Below are 18,344 nucleotides of genomic sequence, written 5' to 3'. Positions count from 1 at the left end.
AACCTCTATTAAAACAGATGTCCAAATGAGCGTACCGGTACGCTACAAGCACGTTCTGGGCGCACGGAGAGGTGGCGGTACGCTCAAGAGCTATATTTGGAAGTGGCGGTACTGAGTACCTGTGCATACCGGCCCACTTAAAGCACTGGCAATGACTATACTTTGGAATTTTTTTGCAGTCCACTTAGAATTCAAAATGGAAATCATTTTTGTTTTTTATTGGCATTGATTGTTTTGAAATTCAAATGGTACTTACATGCCTGTGTTTTTATTTCTGTAATAAATATGGCTTTCAAGCCAACAGTTAATTTGGAGGATATTGATGGTTTATTGCAGGTATGTTGTTTACATGAGAAAATCTGTGTTACAAGTTAAACAAAAATTCCAATAAACAATCATATTTTGAATTTAAATAGTTTCTTTGTCTTGAGTTTACATTAGTTATTTACATTTTACATTTACATATCCAAAAAGTTTCAGTCTTTTAATAGCGATTAATCATGATTAATTTTAAAAAATTGTGCGATTAATTAGTTAATTTTTTTTAATCGATTGACAGCACTACTTTTTATAGGTTACCTGATTACTTATTATTATTCACACAACTGTAGTAAATAATTCATAATTTATTGATTCGCTCTAATTCTTTTTTATATATATATATATATTACTCGCCATATAGATTTGTAAAGTCTCTCAGTTTTATGGAGCTGTGCTCAGCAGCAGTTCCTATCATGTAATTTGTAATCAATAACTGGAAACAGTTCACATCAGTAACTTTAATGTGTTTCAATCATGATCACACTTATCCTGGTCTCTGCAGGTTTTTGTGAAGTGTCATTGTGATTATGACCCTGCCAATGACAACCTCATCCCTTGCAAGGAGGCGGGGCTACAGTTCTCCAGAGGAGACATTCTGCAGATCGTTAACCAGGAGGATGTGAACTGGTGGCAGGTGTGTCCGTCAAATTAGAAGCACTAGAGTAGCCTTCTGCTAAAAATGATGTGTTCATTTCTTTTTTGAGGACCTGAAGTCATGTCTGCTTTTTAGTTAAAATGGAAGAAGATCTCTCTATGAAAGTTGATCAGCCTGGTGAAATGATAACCAACGAGCTAAAAATATGCGGAGTGACTTGTTTGTACGTGATGTGTCCACAGGCGCGTCACGTCGAGGGAGGCAGTGCTGGCCTGATTCCCAGTCAACTTCTGGAGGAGAAGAGGAAAGCTTTTGTGAAGAAAGATGTTGACCTTTCACCAGCAGGTACTTGTAGTGATAATAATAATAATATAGAATTGAAAATGTCTTTATATACAGAATATACTCCTGTGAGGCAAAGCTGAATTTTCTGCATCACTGTCACATTGTCTTTCAGAAATCATGAAATCATTGCCCCCTGGTGGATTTAACATGAACGTTTACGATGTCTATGTTCTTAAAGCAATGCAAACTTTGTTATAGGTTCAGTAATGCAGTAAATATTTGTGTATAAACATTTATTTCGCTGTGTATGACAGCCAATCTCTGCACTGGAATGGTTGGTAAGAAGAAGAAGAAAATGATGTATCTAGCTACAAAAAATGCAGGTTTATTTTCTTTTTACTCAAATGCATGTCTTTTTGAAACGGCACGTCTTTTCTGTTTCGAATCTTTCATTCATTCGAAGTCTGAAGAATAAGTTGCTAGTGTCAGACCCTCAGCACTATGGCACCACCGTCCCCTGTGAGTCCTCTCTGGGGGTATTAGGCACAGTTTTCATTACTCTGGGGTTCAGACTCAGTCCTGATGCTAATATTTCTTCCCTTTATTATGAGAGATTTTTTGGACACAACTAAAATCTAGTGCTAATCTGTTAATAAACAGAAATGAATAATTCATCTGGGCTGTAATGTAACTTTCCACAGACACCTCTAGGAAGCCCAAATCAGCAGACCGAGAGAACATGATGTATGCCTTCACGTCCCGGAGTAAGATGGAGGCTGATATTAAAGCTGGCCACTATCTTGAACACGGTGAATATGACGGTAACCTCTACGGCACCAAGAATGACTCCATCCATGAAGTCGTGGAGGCGGGACGTATCTGTATCCTGGACGTCAGCCCACAGGTAAGGGTCTCTTTAACTAAGCAGAAGATCAACATCTACGAGATTTCATAAGCACGAGATGCTGTTTTATAGTATTTCATGAAAACCACTTTTTGATTCTGATTTGTTTAATTTGTTTTTGCCATAGGCCCTAAAAGTCCTCAGGACATCAGAGTTTTTGCCGTATGTGGTGTTCATCAAAGCCCCAGAGTTTGAGGTGCTGAAGGCCATGAACAGATCTGGGGTGGAGGCAGGAGTGACCAAACACCGAACAGTAAGTTTAAAGGGATAGTTCACCCTAAAATGTAAATTACCCCATGATTTACTCCCCTCAAGCCATCCCAGGCCTTTCAGATGAATACAGTCAAAGTTATAATAAAAAATGTCCTTGATCTTCAATACTTTAGGTTTGGAGCAAAACAAAACACTGATCACAAATTATGAGTATGAATATTAGTTCAATTCAAGTCAAGAGGAGACTTTTCTGTATACAAAACTTGGTTTTAGCAAGACTAGCCGGCTAGAGATTACAGTTTATAAAGTTGTACGTTAATGCTTTATTTTAAGGTGTCCTTGTTACACGTTACATGTTCATACTATTATAATGACAATAAATTATGCATAATTACATGCAAATAACCCTAACCATATAGTAAGTACATGTATTCATTTAATGTTACTTAGTGCCTAAAGGGTTAGTTCACCCAAAAATGAAAATGATGTCATTAATGACTCACCCTCATGTTGTTACAAACCCGTGAGACCTCCGTTTATCTTCGAAACACAGTTTAAGATATTTTAGATTTAGTCCGAGAGCTTTGGTGAAGATGAACCCTGTAACAAGGACACCTTAAAATAGTGTAACCAGTTGTAAAAATGGATATTTTTATTACACAGATACATCGCTTTGCTTCAGGAGGCTTTTATTAACCCCCTAGTGCTGTGTGGGGCAATTTTTATGATGGATGGACAGACTTTATTGGACTTCAAAATTTCAACACCCATTCACTTCCATAACAAAGCTTGGAAGTGCCAGGACATTTTTTTTTTAAATACAAAAAAAATTGTATTCAGCAGAAAAAATAAAGTCATATATAACTAGGGAAGGCTTGAGGGTGAGTAAATCAAGGGGTGAATTTAATTGTGTGAACTATCCCTTTAAATCCCACTTAGTCGCTGTATACTAAACATGGTTTGCTTGAAACTCAAGTTTTGCCCATCCTAAAAATCTTCATCCGTCTCATCTCAACAGGACGCAGAACTGAAGAGGACGGTGGATGAGAGCGCCAAGATTCAGAGAGTGTACGGACACTACTTCGACCTCACCATAGTAAATGACGATTTGGAGCAAGCGTACAGGAAACTCAAATCCTCCTTAGAGGAGTTAAAGGGAGCTCAGCAGTGGGTTCCAGTTGGGTGGGTGTTTTAGAGCTCACTACAGCAACTAGTGTATGATTCATGTGACACTTTATACCAGTGTTAACCTCATGCCAGGGGTGTTCACTGATCAGAGAGCTTACATGAGTGTGTGTGTGTGTGTGCGTGTGTGTGTGTGAAATCACCATCTACCCTACAAAAACAGGTTATAGATAACTCGTGTCAGAATTGAACTACAGTCTCATCTTTTTGTTCAGTAAACATTCAAGTTTCAGTTCAGATGTTTTTTGAAATGTGAAATAATTTTTTCTTTAATTTTACACAAATATCTGAACATCCTTTAACAATTAAGTTAAAAAAAAGATACATTTATTTCAGAAGCAAAACTGTATTATATATTTTTTTAATGTAATCTTTTCAAAAGGTTGTTAGATTTATTGGGTTAAAACAAACAAACGATCAAATAAACAAACAAAAAAAGATATTTTCAAAAGTTTGGGGTCAATATTATTTTAATAAATTAATACTTGAATAATTGATTAAAAGTACAGTTAAGACATTTATATGTCACAAAAGATTTCTATTAAAATAAGAGCTGTACTTTTGAACTCTCTATATCCTAAAAAAAATGAATCACGATTTCCACAAAAACATTTAAGCAGCACAACTGACAATATAAGATATGTTTCCTGAGCAGACACTGAAGACTGGAGGAATGATGCTGAATTCAGCTTTAATATCACTGGAGTAAATTACATGTTAAAATAAAAACTTAAAAACAAATGAAATTGTAATAATATTACACAACTGCTACTGCTTTGCTGTATTGTTTATCAAATAAATGTAGCCATCATGCATAAGAAAACAAATCTGAATCGAACCCAAACTTTTGAATGACAGTATTTATTCTCTAAGAACACATCTTATGCAGATTTGCTTCTCAAGTATTTTAACAAGTTACGTTTTTAAAACATAATTTTGATTTCAAGCCCACAGGTCTATATCAATTCTGTTTGTGTATGTGGTAGGTGTTTGGACAGTGTTTCATCTCTGAATTATATTTTTATCATAAGGCTCTATTTTGCTCAGCTCCTGTTGTTGTGTCAGGCACATGACTTTTGTACAGTTTTTTTTTTCATATACATCCATATTACAGCACCATTCTTTCTGAATTTAGCACAGGAATATATGGAAATGTGATCATTAACAAACAGAAACAGCAGGCAGATAATATTTGCACACAATAAACTGTGCAGAAGGTCACTGAATGCAGCATATAATTCATTTCAGATGGATCTTTTTGCAGATCACCAACATTGTGAACTATATTTATATATTTAGATATGTTATAACAGTATATACCTATTTATTTATTGATTCGAAAAAGGACCAAACCTCATTTTTACATTTAAATTGGACACGAACCTGTGAATTGAAGGGAAGAACAGTGCTATAGAATGGCATTAACACCTTTATATCAATATGTATGAATATGCTCTCAGTGTAAAATGTTGTGACTGCATGTAATCTGTGTATCTGCTCTAATTCACAGCAATTTATTCTAATGCTGTATATGCTTATTGGATGAAAATATCTTTTTCTTACGGACAAACCCTCTCTACTTTTTTATTACGAATGATCATTCTTCAGTATTCTTCTGTTTATTTTCAATGATTATAATTCATGTCAATGATATTTGGCTTGAATATTGGCAGCTATCGTTTATTTATTAGTTTTTTTTTATCATTTATTATCTGTGTGTGCGGTGTTAGGATTTAAGTTTTGATATTGATATTAGGTTTTTTTACATATCAGATAATGGACTAAGCTAGAGGCAGATACTGTATATACAGTAGTAGTCATGTTTCATGTGCAAAATCGATGAATGATTAGAAGAACAATCTGTAAATTGCCTGATTTCTGAAATAAAATGTTTGGAGAAATAATGTGTTAAATAACCATTAATTGAATTAATTTAACAAAGTAAGAAAAAATATGGAAAGTATATTATACACCGATTTTTGAATAAGCATTATATTTAAAAGCAAATGTGAAATTAAGTCCTAAATATAAGTCCTATGATATATTGTTTTTCTGTCTGCGAAAGGGAAACATAAAGATATGAACGTATTTATCATCTTAAATTCAGATCAGTTCACATAATTGTTTCGCTTTCACCAGCAGAGGGCACTATGGGAGTTCTCTGAGGATGATCATAATGAAATCAACATTTTCCTATAAATCAGATGTCCCTCACACTAATTCAGTATTTATGAATATAAAAGTTACATCAAATCACACACTTTTGCTATACTGAAGGCTGAAAAAAAAAACAGCAACCTCATCTGTTTTCTTGTGATTGCTCTGAACATTGCAGACTGAGTTCAACAAACATTAAATTACTTTTTCATAAAGTTTAAAAAAAAATAATCTAGGTGTGATGGGGTTAAGACTAGGGTAACCGGGTTAAAGATGGTAACGGGTTGAAGAGTCAAATACAGCTTAACATATAAGTAGTTGTTTTTTACTCATTCACTGTAAGATTTTCTATTAAACACGTCCCCTTGGAATTATAAGGTTCTATCTGCGTTCTGAGTAGTTTTGAGATATTGAGCTTTAAAGTTTTTGTGTTCCATAGACTCCTGTAGCTAGAACCTTTTTGTTTTTTTCAATAAAAATTCCCAAAATGTACACAACTTTAAAAAAAAAACATCACATAATCTAAATAAATTGTCACAGAACAAGAATATGTGAATAACTCAATTTTGACAAAAATGTCAGATAGAACCTTATAATTCCAAGGGGACGCACTGTATTTTATTATGTTACCAAGAAAAACATATAAATTGCAATTAAACTGAGTTTTATTAACCTGACTGCAGGAGAGATGACAACAACAGAGTTTACATTAGAAGATTATAAACTGACTGAATAGGTCATCAAAATAAAACATATAACTTGTGTGGCAACGCACTTGGTATTTTACATTTGCAGAAAAAAAAAAAAACCCAAAAGAACCCTGATAAACCTCAATTTCAATCATCACGTTTGAAGGAAACCAGCTCTGCTCACCACCTGTACCATCCCAAAAGTAAAGTGTCCTGGAAATGGCCTCATGCTGTGGGGCTGTTTTTCAGCGACAGGGATTGAGGGACTTGTCAGAGTGGAAAAAAAAGTTCAGTGCACCAAAATATTGAGATAGCATTAATGATAATGATTCAGAATCTCAGACTGGGCAGGAAGTTCACCTTCCAACAGAAAAACAACCCTACGCACACAGCCAAGATAAAAAAAAAAGGAGTGGCTACGGGACAGCTCGGTGAATGTCCTAGAGTGGCCCAGACTTGAACCCGACTGAACAACTCTGGAGAGATCTGAAGACCCACGTACCGACACTCCCCATCCAACCTGATGGAGCTTGAGAGGTCTTACAAACGAGAATGGGAGAAACCGCCCAAAATAGATGTGCCAAGCTTGTAGCATCATCCTTTAAAAGACTTGAGGCTGTAATTGCTGCCAGGGGTGCTATATTATATAACACACTATATTACAACACTATATTATAAAACACTAACTAAATATTAACAAGAGAGCAAGACACATACAGGTTGTGAGTAACTGAAGACAGAATGATAATTTTTGGGTGAACTAACCCTTTAACCCTCTTCCTTGAACTCACTTATGCAAAATAAATGTAACTTCTTATTGCCACTCTCATCACTAACCTGATTTATCTTCCCACACGTGTGGAGGTGGAAACAGGATGTATTCTAGTAAAGAGGCAACTTCTTGGATAACCTGTAGAAATGCAGATACTGTATGAAAGCAGAAATGTTTAAAATGACCAAACTGTTCATTAAGAGAAGATCATTTATAGCCTGAAAGCAAGTCATTCTCTGCAAAAGTGTCAAGTTGACCTTTCAGATATTTTCAGCCATTTACTTTTATTGACCCAGTCGCTCTGAGAAAAACAGTGAGAGGCCATGCATGAATTTACCTCACTGGACCCACAGTCTTCCATTCATATATTCAGTTTTCATCTGAAATGTATTTTATAAAGTAAACTACAAGCAAACAGGAAATGTCTATATTTTTATGGTTCAGTTGGTCATATAGTAGAAGTGGATGATGGCAGATCATTGGTGGCCTTTCTGAGAATATTTTAATCATGTCAAGATATGATGACATGGGTGTGTTTTATGGTTTTTCTCCACTGACTTAAGCCATGATACACAAGAACAATAGTCTACGTAAGACATGATGCACAGGTACAGTACTCTGTAGACCTTTGTACCAGTAAACATTCCATTACACTTACAACACAGACACATTAAAAGCTTTTACACTTCTATAGATTATGTGGCATGAGAAATGAGGATGACGGTAAAAATTGATAAGACAGTTTTTTTCTATTCTAGAACTCTCAAACCTTTTAAATTTGCATGTAATATAAAGCATGCCACAAACTGAAATGTTCTGAATTTATGCAGTTTGATTATCATCATCCTATATTTTCTTAATGGGGGTCATATGATGTTGCTAAAAAGAACATTGTTTTGTGTATTTGGTGTAATGCAATGTGTTTATGTGGTTTAAGGTTAAAAAGCATTATTTCCCACACGTTTTTTACAAAGCTCATCGGTCTGAAAAGCGAGGTGTGCTTTGATTGGCCAGCTGTTCAGTGTGGTGTGATTGGCCGAATACCTCAAGCGTTACGCCTCTTAATATACTGTGATGCTTATCCTGGTGTTCTAACAAATAATGCTTCCTATCAGATTATGCTACCAACACTGTATTTATCCTACTGTAATGATAGGTTAGGGTTGGGGTAGGTGGACATGTTTATAAAGTATTTTGCTTCCAAATTATGCTTCCATCGGTTTTAATGGGAAGAAGCAAAATCTGATAGGATAGCACAAATCATCATTTTTAATAGCTCTGGTTTAGTTTCTTTACGAAGTAACTCTGAGGTCATCAATATAATCTTAAGAAGCACGCCACATATTGATCTAGCCCCCCTTAGCACAGGTAGAGAAAAAATGATAGTGCCGTGCCTGAATTACAGATTATAATGACTTAAGGCTGATTTATACTTCTGTGTCGAACCTACGCCGTATAGGCTACACATAGCTGCACATCCTAAACCGTAGCCTACACCGTAACCTGACGTGCAGTTCTCCAGAAATTTTATGCCATGTCAATTCGCGGACTGCAAGCGCATTGATTGGTCTGCAAAAACCCCTTCCTTCATAATATATACTTGAGTTTTGTGTGTGCTCATGTGCACTTTAATGTATCTTAATGTTATACAATATAAAATAAATCTTATATAAAATAAAACAAAGCAAAGAACAAGTGTCTTATCATTTATTATACTACACAGCATTATACATCACTAGTTGTCAGCGACTAATAGTGTTGATCTGCTGTGGTACTTGTGGTTTACACTATTCTACAAACTCACGTTTGTTTTTGCAAATCCTTTAAATATGAAAACATACTTACAGAATGTGAGTCAAAACAGATGGTCTTTGTAATCTACACTCCCAGGATCAGGAAACAGTCCTTCATAAAATGCGCTGCACACATCTGAATATTTGAGTTGAACTGTTCTGGAACAGTGTTATAAATACAACTTATCCATTGATTTCTAGTCGTGTCCTGTTTGGAAGACCAAACAAAGTAGTTTGCTTTCACAATGTAACACACAGTGTCTCCACGACATGGCGGTGCGACAACAGTGAAAATCAAAGTTACTCCTCCTTTCTTTGCGTAAACTTTTGGGCCGTGTTATCCAAATCTTTGCAGCTAGGGATCTCATCTATTTACAAACAGCTTGAAACACTCCAAAGAGAAAATTATATTTTTAATTATATTCTTATTTTTAATATAAAATATTATTTCTAAATTATACATAGTCCATGTTAATAATGAATTTGCATTATTTCATTTGGTGGTATATGTTCAATATGAAATCAACTAATTACATCAATGAAACAAATATTTCATATTAAATCAATAATAAATCAATAAATGGACAGAATGGACTTAAATGGACTTAGCAACATGACGGTATGCTATTATATAACCTTTGCTGACATTACAGTGTTTGAAGAGGTAGATAGAAACTATGCTGTTATGTTTGTTTTTTTCTATTTTATTTTGTGTATTTTTATGTTTGCATGCATTTATTTAGATCTTTGGGTTTTACACATTGTGTTTTACTAACAAAATTGCACTTATGTGACTCGGTGTGTATTTAACTGTCAATGCACCCTCATAAATAGCCAAAGCTGTGAATTCTCCAAATGTGTTGTTTTAACTATATGGTTCATATTTTATGAGTTATAATAAATGCATGGGCTTATGTCTATGTAGGACTGTGAGGACAATGGCAGTGGTAATGCAGGAGGCGGAGCTTCACCTCTGATGTCACAGCGCTGAACTTTGGTTCCTGAGGGTGCAGCTCAGGAGGCATGATGACTATGAAGGGTGACAGGAAAAAAGATGGCTTAAACGACACATCGTTTCTTATCTCTCGATACCAATAAAATATCCTCAAAGGTTATTATTAAGAGTCAGTGTTCATACAACATTATTTTAATCATACAGTTTCAGCTGTACAATTTATAACAGGTCAACCATTTACAACATTTATTATAAATGAACACATTTCACAAAGTTAAGAAAAAAGGTTAAGCTATAGCATGTACACAATTGATAAATATTCACAAAACAAAAACATATACTTTTAAAACTTTAACCAAGTTCTGCTGCTCATTGTTCAAAACAGTCTTTCTTTGTGACTTTGTGACATTTTCTTTCTCACCACTTAAACCTTTGCATGTATATAGATAGCATGAGTTGTAGTCCTTGGAAAAGTCATGAGAATATGATTCTTATTTTTCCTTTAGCCAGTCCAAGTGTTTGAGATGCGCTCATGATCATGAATGTGAGGGTGAAGGAGAGACGGATTCTGAATATGCTGGAGGGGCTTCCACAGGACAGGCCTCAGGCTTCAGATTCAACTGAGGAAACAGGAATTAATCATCATTTCCAATACACTTTGAAATACTGAGTATTTAAACACTTTAAAGCTGTCCAATCCATGAACCCATATACCTTATGAATTGAATAAATTAAATTTTATAAAAGTATGTAAGAATAACTATTTTTGGTTCCATGAAAAAAAAAACTGTGCACTATAAGACCAAAAAAGTTGAATTTAACAAAAATATAAAGTTTATCTTAAAAAGTATATACACTCACCGGCCACTTTATTAGGTAAACCTGTTTAATTGCTTGGTAACACAAACTGCTAATCAGCCAATCACATGGCTGCAACTCAATGCATTTAGGCATCTAGATGTGGTAAAATGACTTGCTGAAGTTCAAAGCGAGCATCAGAATGGGGAAGAAAGGGCACTTAAGTGACTTTGAACGTGAAATGGTTGTTGGTGCCAGATGGGCTGGTCTGAGTATTTCAAAAACTGCTGATTAACTGGGATTTGCACAACCATCTCTAGAGTCATCTCTAAAAAGAGAAAATATCCAGTGAGCGGCAGTTGTGTGGATGAAAATGCCTTGTTGATGTCAGAGGAGAATGGGCATACTGGTTATAGATGATAGAAAGGCAACCGTAACTCAAAACACTTGTGGTTTAGCGAAGTCGGGCAGCGGGAGAGAGAATCAGGAGACGAACGGTAGGTGAGTGGTTTGGGCGGAAACGATCAACACCTGTTTCTTGTTTCAGTAATTGGCGTGGAGAGCGTATAAAACAGCAGGAGAGACAGAAGCAGTCAAATGTTCTTAGAACTTTTTGAAAAGTCAGCAGAAGTGTGCGGCTGGCCCCTCGACCAATGGCCAGTACGGCTGATCCCCCTGTTCTTGCGCGAGTCCCAGGTGGCCGCACAACAGCTACTGGTGGCGAACCTCCTGGTCTTCGACGACCTGAAGAGGGCCATCATTCAGCGGGTCGGCTGTACCCCAGAGCTGCATTGCCAGCGGTTCCGTTCACTAGACCTGGGGGAATCCGGTCGGCCCTTCGCGATGGCCCAGCAACTCCGGGACTCCTGCCGCAAGTGGCTACTGTCCGAGGGAAGTGACGTGGAACACATCATCGACCTCATGGTGCTGGAGCAGTCCATCGCTCGGATTATGAATAAAACAGCCGAGTGGGTCCAGTACCACCGTCCCAGGTCACTGGACTCGGCCATCCATCTAGCGGAGGACCACATGGTGGTGTGCCTAGGGGGCCGGCGAACCCACAACCTCAGTCTATCTCTCCCCCTCTGTCCCCTCTCCTTCTCTGTCTCGACCTGTCCCTCTCCCTAGGTCCCGTCCACCCGGCCCTCCTCGTGTCCCGCCCCGGGGACGGGGAGCATTTTGCTGGGGCGCGGAGCATTTTGTGGACAGGTGTCCAGTGATGGAGGTGGGTATGATGATCCGGGTCCCGGATGTCCCACAGGCCACCCCCGGTCAGGCTTTGGTGGATTCAGGATGTAACCAAACCTTAATTCATCAAAGCCTGATTCAACCGGGGTCATTGGATACAAGCCGCATGGTTAAGGTGTGGTGCATACACGGGGATGTGTTGGAGTATCCAGTTGTCCTGATTATTATTCAGTTCAGGGGTCAAAAGCATAGTGTAGATGTAGCGGTTAGTCCCCACCTCCGGCATCCGATAGTTTTGGGAACGAATTGGCCTGCGTTTACAGTTTTATTGGGGTCATTATGTGCGAATGCCTCTTGGGAAAATAAGGCACGGAAAGGGGCCGCGTGGGTGCAGGTGGGAGAAACCGAGCTAGGACAGCTGTGTTCTGCTTCAGGGAACCGAGAGAAATGGGGAGACTTATTCTCTTGGAGCATGATGAATTTCCTCCGGAGCAGTCTCAGGACGAGACATTAAAACATTCTTTCCAGCAGGTCCGCTCCATCGATGGCCAGCCTGTCCAACCTGCCCACCCCCTCACCTATCCGTATTTTGCCATTTTAAGAGATCGCTTGTATCGAGTGACCCAAGACACTCAGACAAAAGTAAATACAACCCAGTTGTTGATTCCGAAGTGCCACCGGGAAATGCTTTTCAATGCGGCTCATTCTAATCCTATTGCAGGCCATTTGGGACAGGCAGCAACACTGAATCGCCTCATGACCCGTTTCTTTTGGCTGGACATTCACGACAAAGTGCGCAGGTGGTGCGCGTCTGGTCCGGAATGTCAGTTTGTGAGTCCACCGGCCGTCCCAAAAGTGCCTTTGTGCCCCCTTCCCTTAATGCAGGTCCCCTTCGAGAGAATTGGTATGGACCTCGTCGGGCCATTAGAGTGATCTGCACAGGGACATCGCTTTGCTTTGGTCATAGTTGACTATGCAACATGATATGCTGAAGCAGTGGCCCTCGGCAACATTTCTGCTAAAAGTATTGTGGACGCCCTGTTTCATCTAATCTCCCGGGTGGGGGTCCCGAAAGAGATCCTCACCGATCAGGGCACGGCGTTTATGTCACGTACGCTACGCAAACTGTACAGATTATTGTGCATTACATCAATTCAAACTAGCGTCTATCACCCGCAGACCGACGGCCTGGTCGAACAATTTAATCGCACGCTTAAATCCATGATCCCGCCATTCGTTCAAGAAGACGCCAAGAATTGGGATAAGTGGCTAGAGCCCTTGTTATTCGCTGTGCGAGAGGTACCACAACCCTCAACGGGTTTTCCCCCTTTGAGCTTCTCTACGGACGCCAGCCTCGAGGGGTGCTGGATGTACTGAGAGAAACTTGGGAGGAGGGGCCATCTCAGGGCAAAAACGAAATTCAGTATGTGCTGGACTTGAGAACAAAACTCCACACTTTGCGGAATTTTTAAACCATAGCAGAACCCTGACTACATTTTATGGTTTGTGATGATAAAGAACATTTCATGACGTCTCAAACAACTGTACATTTATGGCTACTGTGGTTTAATTATAAATGCTATCATAAGCTCATATTTACCATAGTAAAATAATTTTCTTTGCCTCTTGTTTATTTTATACTGTAAAAACTTCAACCACATACAGTATTGTTCAAAATAATAGCAGTACAATGTGACTAACCAGAATAATCAAGGTTTTTAGTATATTTTTTTATTGCTACGTGGCAAACAAGTTACCAGTAGGTTCAGTAGATTCTCAGAAAACAAACAAGACCCAGCATTCATGATATGCATGCTCTTAAGGCTGTGCAATTGGGCAATTAGTTGAAAGGGGTGTGTTCAAAAAAATAGCAGTGTCTACCTTTGACTGTACAAACTCAAAACTATTTTGTACAAAAAATTTTTTTTTTTTCTGGGAATTAGCAATCCTGTGAATCACTAAACTAATATTTAGTTGTATGACCACAGTTTTTTAAAACTGCTTGACATCTGTGTGGCATGGAGTCAACCAACTTGTGGCACCTCTCAGCTGTTATTCCACTCCATGATTCTTTAACAACATTCCACAATTCATTCACATTTCTTGGTTTTGCTTCAGAAACAGCATTTTTGATATCACCCCACAAGTTCTCAATTGGATTAAGGTCTGGAGATTGGGCTGGCCACTCCATAACATTAATTTTGTTGGTTTGGAACCAAGACTTTGCCCGTTTACTGGTGTGTTTTGGGTCATTGTCTTGTTGAAACAACCATTTCAAGGGCATGTCCTCTTCAACATAGGGCAACATGACCTCTTCAAGTATTTTAACATATGCAAACTGATCCATGATCCCTGGTATGCGATAAATAGGCCCAACACCATAGTAGGAGAAACATGCCCATATCATGATGCTTGCACCTCCATGCTTCACTGTCTTCACTGTGTACTGTGGCTTGAATTCAGAGTTTGGGGGTCGTCTCACAAACTGCCTGTGGCCCTTGGACCCAAAAAGAACAATTTTACTCTCATCAGTCCACAAAATGTTCCTCCATTTCTCTTTAGGCCAGTTGATGTGTTCTTTGGCAAATTGTAACCTCTTCTGCACATGCCTTTTTTTTAACAGAGGGACTTTGCGGGGGATTCTTGAAAATAGATTAGCTTCACACAGACGTCTTCTAACTGTCACAGTACTTACAGGTAACTCCAGACTGTCTTTGATCATCCTGGAGGTGATCATTGGCTGAGCCTTTGCCATTCTGGTTATTCTTCTATCCATTTTGATGGTTGTCTTCCGTTTTCTTCCACGTCTCTCTGGTTTTGCTCTCCATTTTAAGGCATTGGAGATCATTTTAGCTGAACAGCCTATCATTTTTTGCACCTCTTTATAGGTTTTCCCCTCTCTAATCAACTTTTTAATCAAAGTACGCTGTTCTTCTGAACAATGTCTTGAACGACCCATTTTCCTCAGCTTTCAAATGCATGTTCAACAAGTGTTGGCTTCATCCTTAAATAGGGGCCACCTGATTCACACCTGTTTCTTCACAAAATTGATGACCTCAGTGATTGAATGCCACACTGCTATTTTTTTGAACACACCCCTTTCAACTAATTCAACTAATTGCCCAATTGCACAGCCTTAAGAGCGTGCATATCATGAATGCTGGGTCTCATTTGTTTTCTGAGAATCTACTGAACCTACTGGTAACTTGTTTGCCACGTAGCAATAAAAAAATATACGAAAAACCTTGATTATTCTGGTTAGTCACATTGTACTGCTATTATTTTGAACAATACTGTAGGTTGAAAATGAATAAAGGTTGAAATATGATATTAGAAGTTGTACTTATATAATTTTTGTAAAGTTATCCAAAGGATTCATTAGCTAATTTTAAAAAAAGCCCATTAGATTAATTATTTATTGTGATAAAATAATCGTTAGATTAGTCGACAGAAAAAAATAATCATTAGTTGCAGCTCTAGTTTATTCCTAATTATTCAGACCTCACCAGCCCTTTGACTGACCTTACTAAAAAGAGGTGCCATATACGGTCCAGTGGACAGAGCCGTGTCAGCAGGCCTTTACCCTGTGTGGCGGGCCGTAGTTACACTCTCAAAATTCACATTTACTCGCCCTCAGTTTTTAAAACCTGTATGAGTTTCTGGTGTCCACTGCCTTTCATAGATTTTTTTTATGAATTATGACATATTATTATTATTATAATTATTATATATATATTTTTTTTCAGTTCAACAGAAGAATAATACTCATACGGGTTTGGAACAATTTGAGTAAATTATGACAGACATTTAATTTTTGGGTAAACTAATCAAGTCATTCTTGTGATGTTAACAAAGTCACTGAATTGTTTTACAGTGTACTGCACAATATGTCCAGGGTTACCCTCGTGATAAGCAGGAGGCGGCTCGTAGAACTGTACTGTGCTGTAGCGCGGTGGTCTGTGCAGCTCATCTTCGGACATAGAGATCGGAATGACGTAAACAGAGGGCGGATCCACGGCTTGAACTTGAGTCTGCACATGCTCATCTCGCTTCTTACAGACTCGCTGGAATATTGTACAGCAGCCAACAAAGAAGACCGTCAAAAAAATAAGGATACCAATAGGTGCAATGATCCTGAAACAGCAAAGATTGAGCAGTGTTAAAATACAGCATGAGTGTGAGTTGTTAGTGATGATAAAGAACATAAACCAACTATTGAACAATGGAAAAATGCAATTTAAATAAGCTTTTATACTAGATTGTATATTGTAATTGAACATGAGGTTAAAATAATCCAGTATATATTATACTAATTGTACATTATTGTGTGTATATATGTGTGTGTGTGTGTGTGTGTGTATTATTTATATATACACACTCACACACACACACACACATAAAATAACATTAGTATAGTATGGTTTTGGATCAGATCTTATGTGTGTTCAGTTTTATAAAAGAGTATTGAAAGTAGGTATACATACGTAAATACTAAACTTGAGTCATCCATCCCCACTGCAATGAAGAAATTCACAATTCAGAAGCAACTCTGTTAGGAGATAAAAAAAAAAAAAAAAGATTATATTTGGTGATTACATTTATTTTGTCTATAATCATTAAGATGCATATAATATTGGAATTCATAGTGAAATGGACAGGCAAGAGCTTGATATTATAGTATTTTATACCTAAAACATTTATAACATTTAAATTTATATTGTACAGTACTTTGTTGAAACGCATCTTAATGCAAAAAAACATACAAAACCCCTAATTTTATTTGTTTCTCTTAGAAATCTGGAATTCCACAGGGCTTGTATTTCATTTAATAAATAAATGTTAAGTAAATAAAGACTTTTGCAATTGATAGACCTTTGAAAATCAATGTGTGAATATGTAACCCCCATAATGATTTTTTTTAACCTTATATGAGTCAAGACAGTCATGAGTGGTGTCTTACACACCAGAAATGACCCAATTCTGTATTGAGGCCAGATAAATGATAACAAACCAGTTATAAATCAATAATAATAATAATAATAATAATAATAATAATATTATATATATATATATATATGTGTGTGTGTGTGTGTGTATACATATATATACACACTCACACACACATATATATATATATATATATATACACACACACATATATATATACACACACACACACACACACACACACACACACATATATATATATATACATTTACAAAGAGTTTGATATAGATACATACATATATATATACTCTTTGGAGGTCTGATACATGTTCTAGAGTAAAGAAATCTTTTCCATTCATAATTTGTCTTTTACTGTAAGTCAAGGATTTTGCTGAGGACCACCAAGGTCATCTATATGGGATAGCTTACTCATTGGGCCCAAGTGGGCTAAAAATTTTGTCCTGAGCCCTGTAAAGATTTGTGAACGCCTTGCTTGTAGACCAGGGGTAGGCAGCATCGGTCCTGGAGTGCCGAAGTCTTGCAGAGATTAGAAAAAAGCCTCTCCTGCCTGTAGGCCTAGTCATTCTGAAGACCTTCATTAGCTTGTTCAGGTGTGTTTGATGAGGGCTGGAGTTAAACTCTACAGGACAGCGGCAATCCAGGACCGACCTTGCCTACCCCTGCTGTACGCCTACATGTTAGAGCAGCACCCCTTCAGCGGACACCAAACAACAGCTGCCATGTTGATTTCTCCAATATCCACTTACTGCCAGCAGTGTTTCAGACCTCACCTGTCCTTTCCATCCAACAAAGAATCACAGAAACACAAAACAAAAGAGACTCTAGCTTATATACAAACACTGACGCTGTCGAAAAACTAAATCTTTAACGTTATTAAAAACCTACAGGTCAATATATTTATACAAGCCCAGTCACATGTTCAGATATTCTACTAGCAAAGGTGAACATCATACACATTTTATGTAGTTAGTAAAAAAATGACTTCTTCAAGCACATCTCTGAGAAACACCTTGAAGTCTTACCTCAAAGAACACAGGTGATCCCGGCAGTAAAGTAGATGTTGAATGCAGCGCTCTGATTTGAGACTGAGTCTTATCTGAGGGAGGGTTTGAAGTGCAGATAGTGAAGTTTGAACACTTTTATGGTGACTGTCTGGTGTTTAAACACACAGTATGTATATACCAGGTGGACATTTTATTCTCGCAGCACTTAGGGGGAAATTTAGTTATGTGTAAAAGGGTACCATCCCAGTGACCGTTTTGGGTTTTATTTCTTTTTCCTTTTCTTTTCTAAAAGAGTGCACCATCCACAGTGTGCTTCATTATTTATCTTTTATTTACCTCAGTAACCTCACCATGAAAGAACAGGCGTTATATTGTCTGTATCATTATACTGCTTCTCTCTGATGAAAATAAAAAAGAAATCCAGGCTGGTTTGTGTTGTCCTGGTTCTGGTACAGCTGGTGAATCAATATGATCTTTCTGGCAAAGACAGGTGATCAAGAAAGTCTTGCTATTTAAT

The 18,344-nt window shown here is 37.6% G+C and overlaps 1 protein-coding gene and 1 long non-coding RNA gene across 2 annotated transcripts; one reads left to right on the top strand and one right to left on the bottom strand.

Annotated features, from left to right (window-relative positions):
• Positions 1-805: 805 nt before the first annotated feature.
• Positions 806-3,755, top strand: LOC113047404 (MAGUK p55 subfamily member 2-like; the record flags this gene model as incomplete). Its single annotated transcript, XM_026208755.1, has 5 exons — positions 806-955; positions 1,159-1,261; positions 1,903-2,105; positions 2,233-2,358; positions 3,337-3,755. Coding segments are annotated over 5 exons (759 nt in total), but the record flags the coding sequence as incomplete, so codon positions are not given.
• Positions 3,756-15,763: 12,008 nt separating this feature from the next.
• LOC113047271 (uncharacterized) lies at positions 15,764-18,013 on the bottom strand. Its single transcript, XR_003276229.1, has 3 exons — positions 17,846-18,013; positions 16,340-16,404; positions 15,764-15,989 (listed from the first exon to the last, which is right to left on the bottom strand). It is a non-coding gene; the product is annotated as an uncharacterized LOC113047271 (long non-coding RNA).
• Between the last annotated feature and the right edge of the window lie 331 nt (positions 18,014-18,344).

The sequence above is a fragment of the Carassius auratus genome, chromosome 28 (assembly GCF_003368295.1).
Source record: "Carassius auratus strain Wakin chromosome 28, ASM336829v1, whole genome shotgun sequence".
Classification (NCBI taxonomy): Eukaryota; Metazoa; Chordata; class Actinopteri; order Cypriniformes; family Cyprinidae; genus Carassius; species Carassius auratus.
The sequence above is the reverse complement of the archived record's forward strand: the minus strand, read 5'-3'. Positions and strand labels throughout refer to the sequence as shown.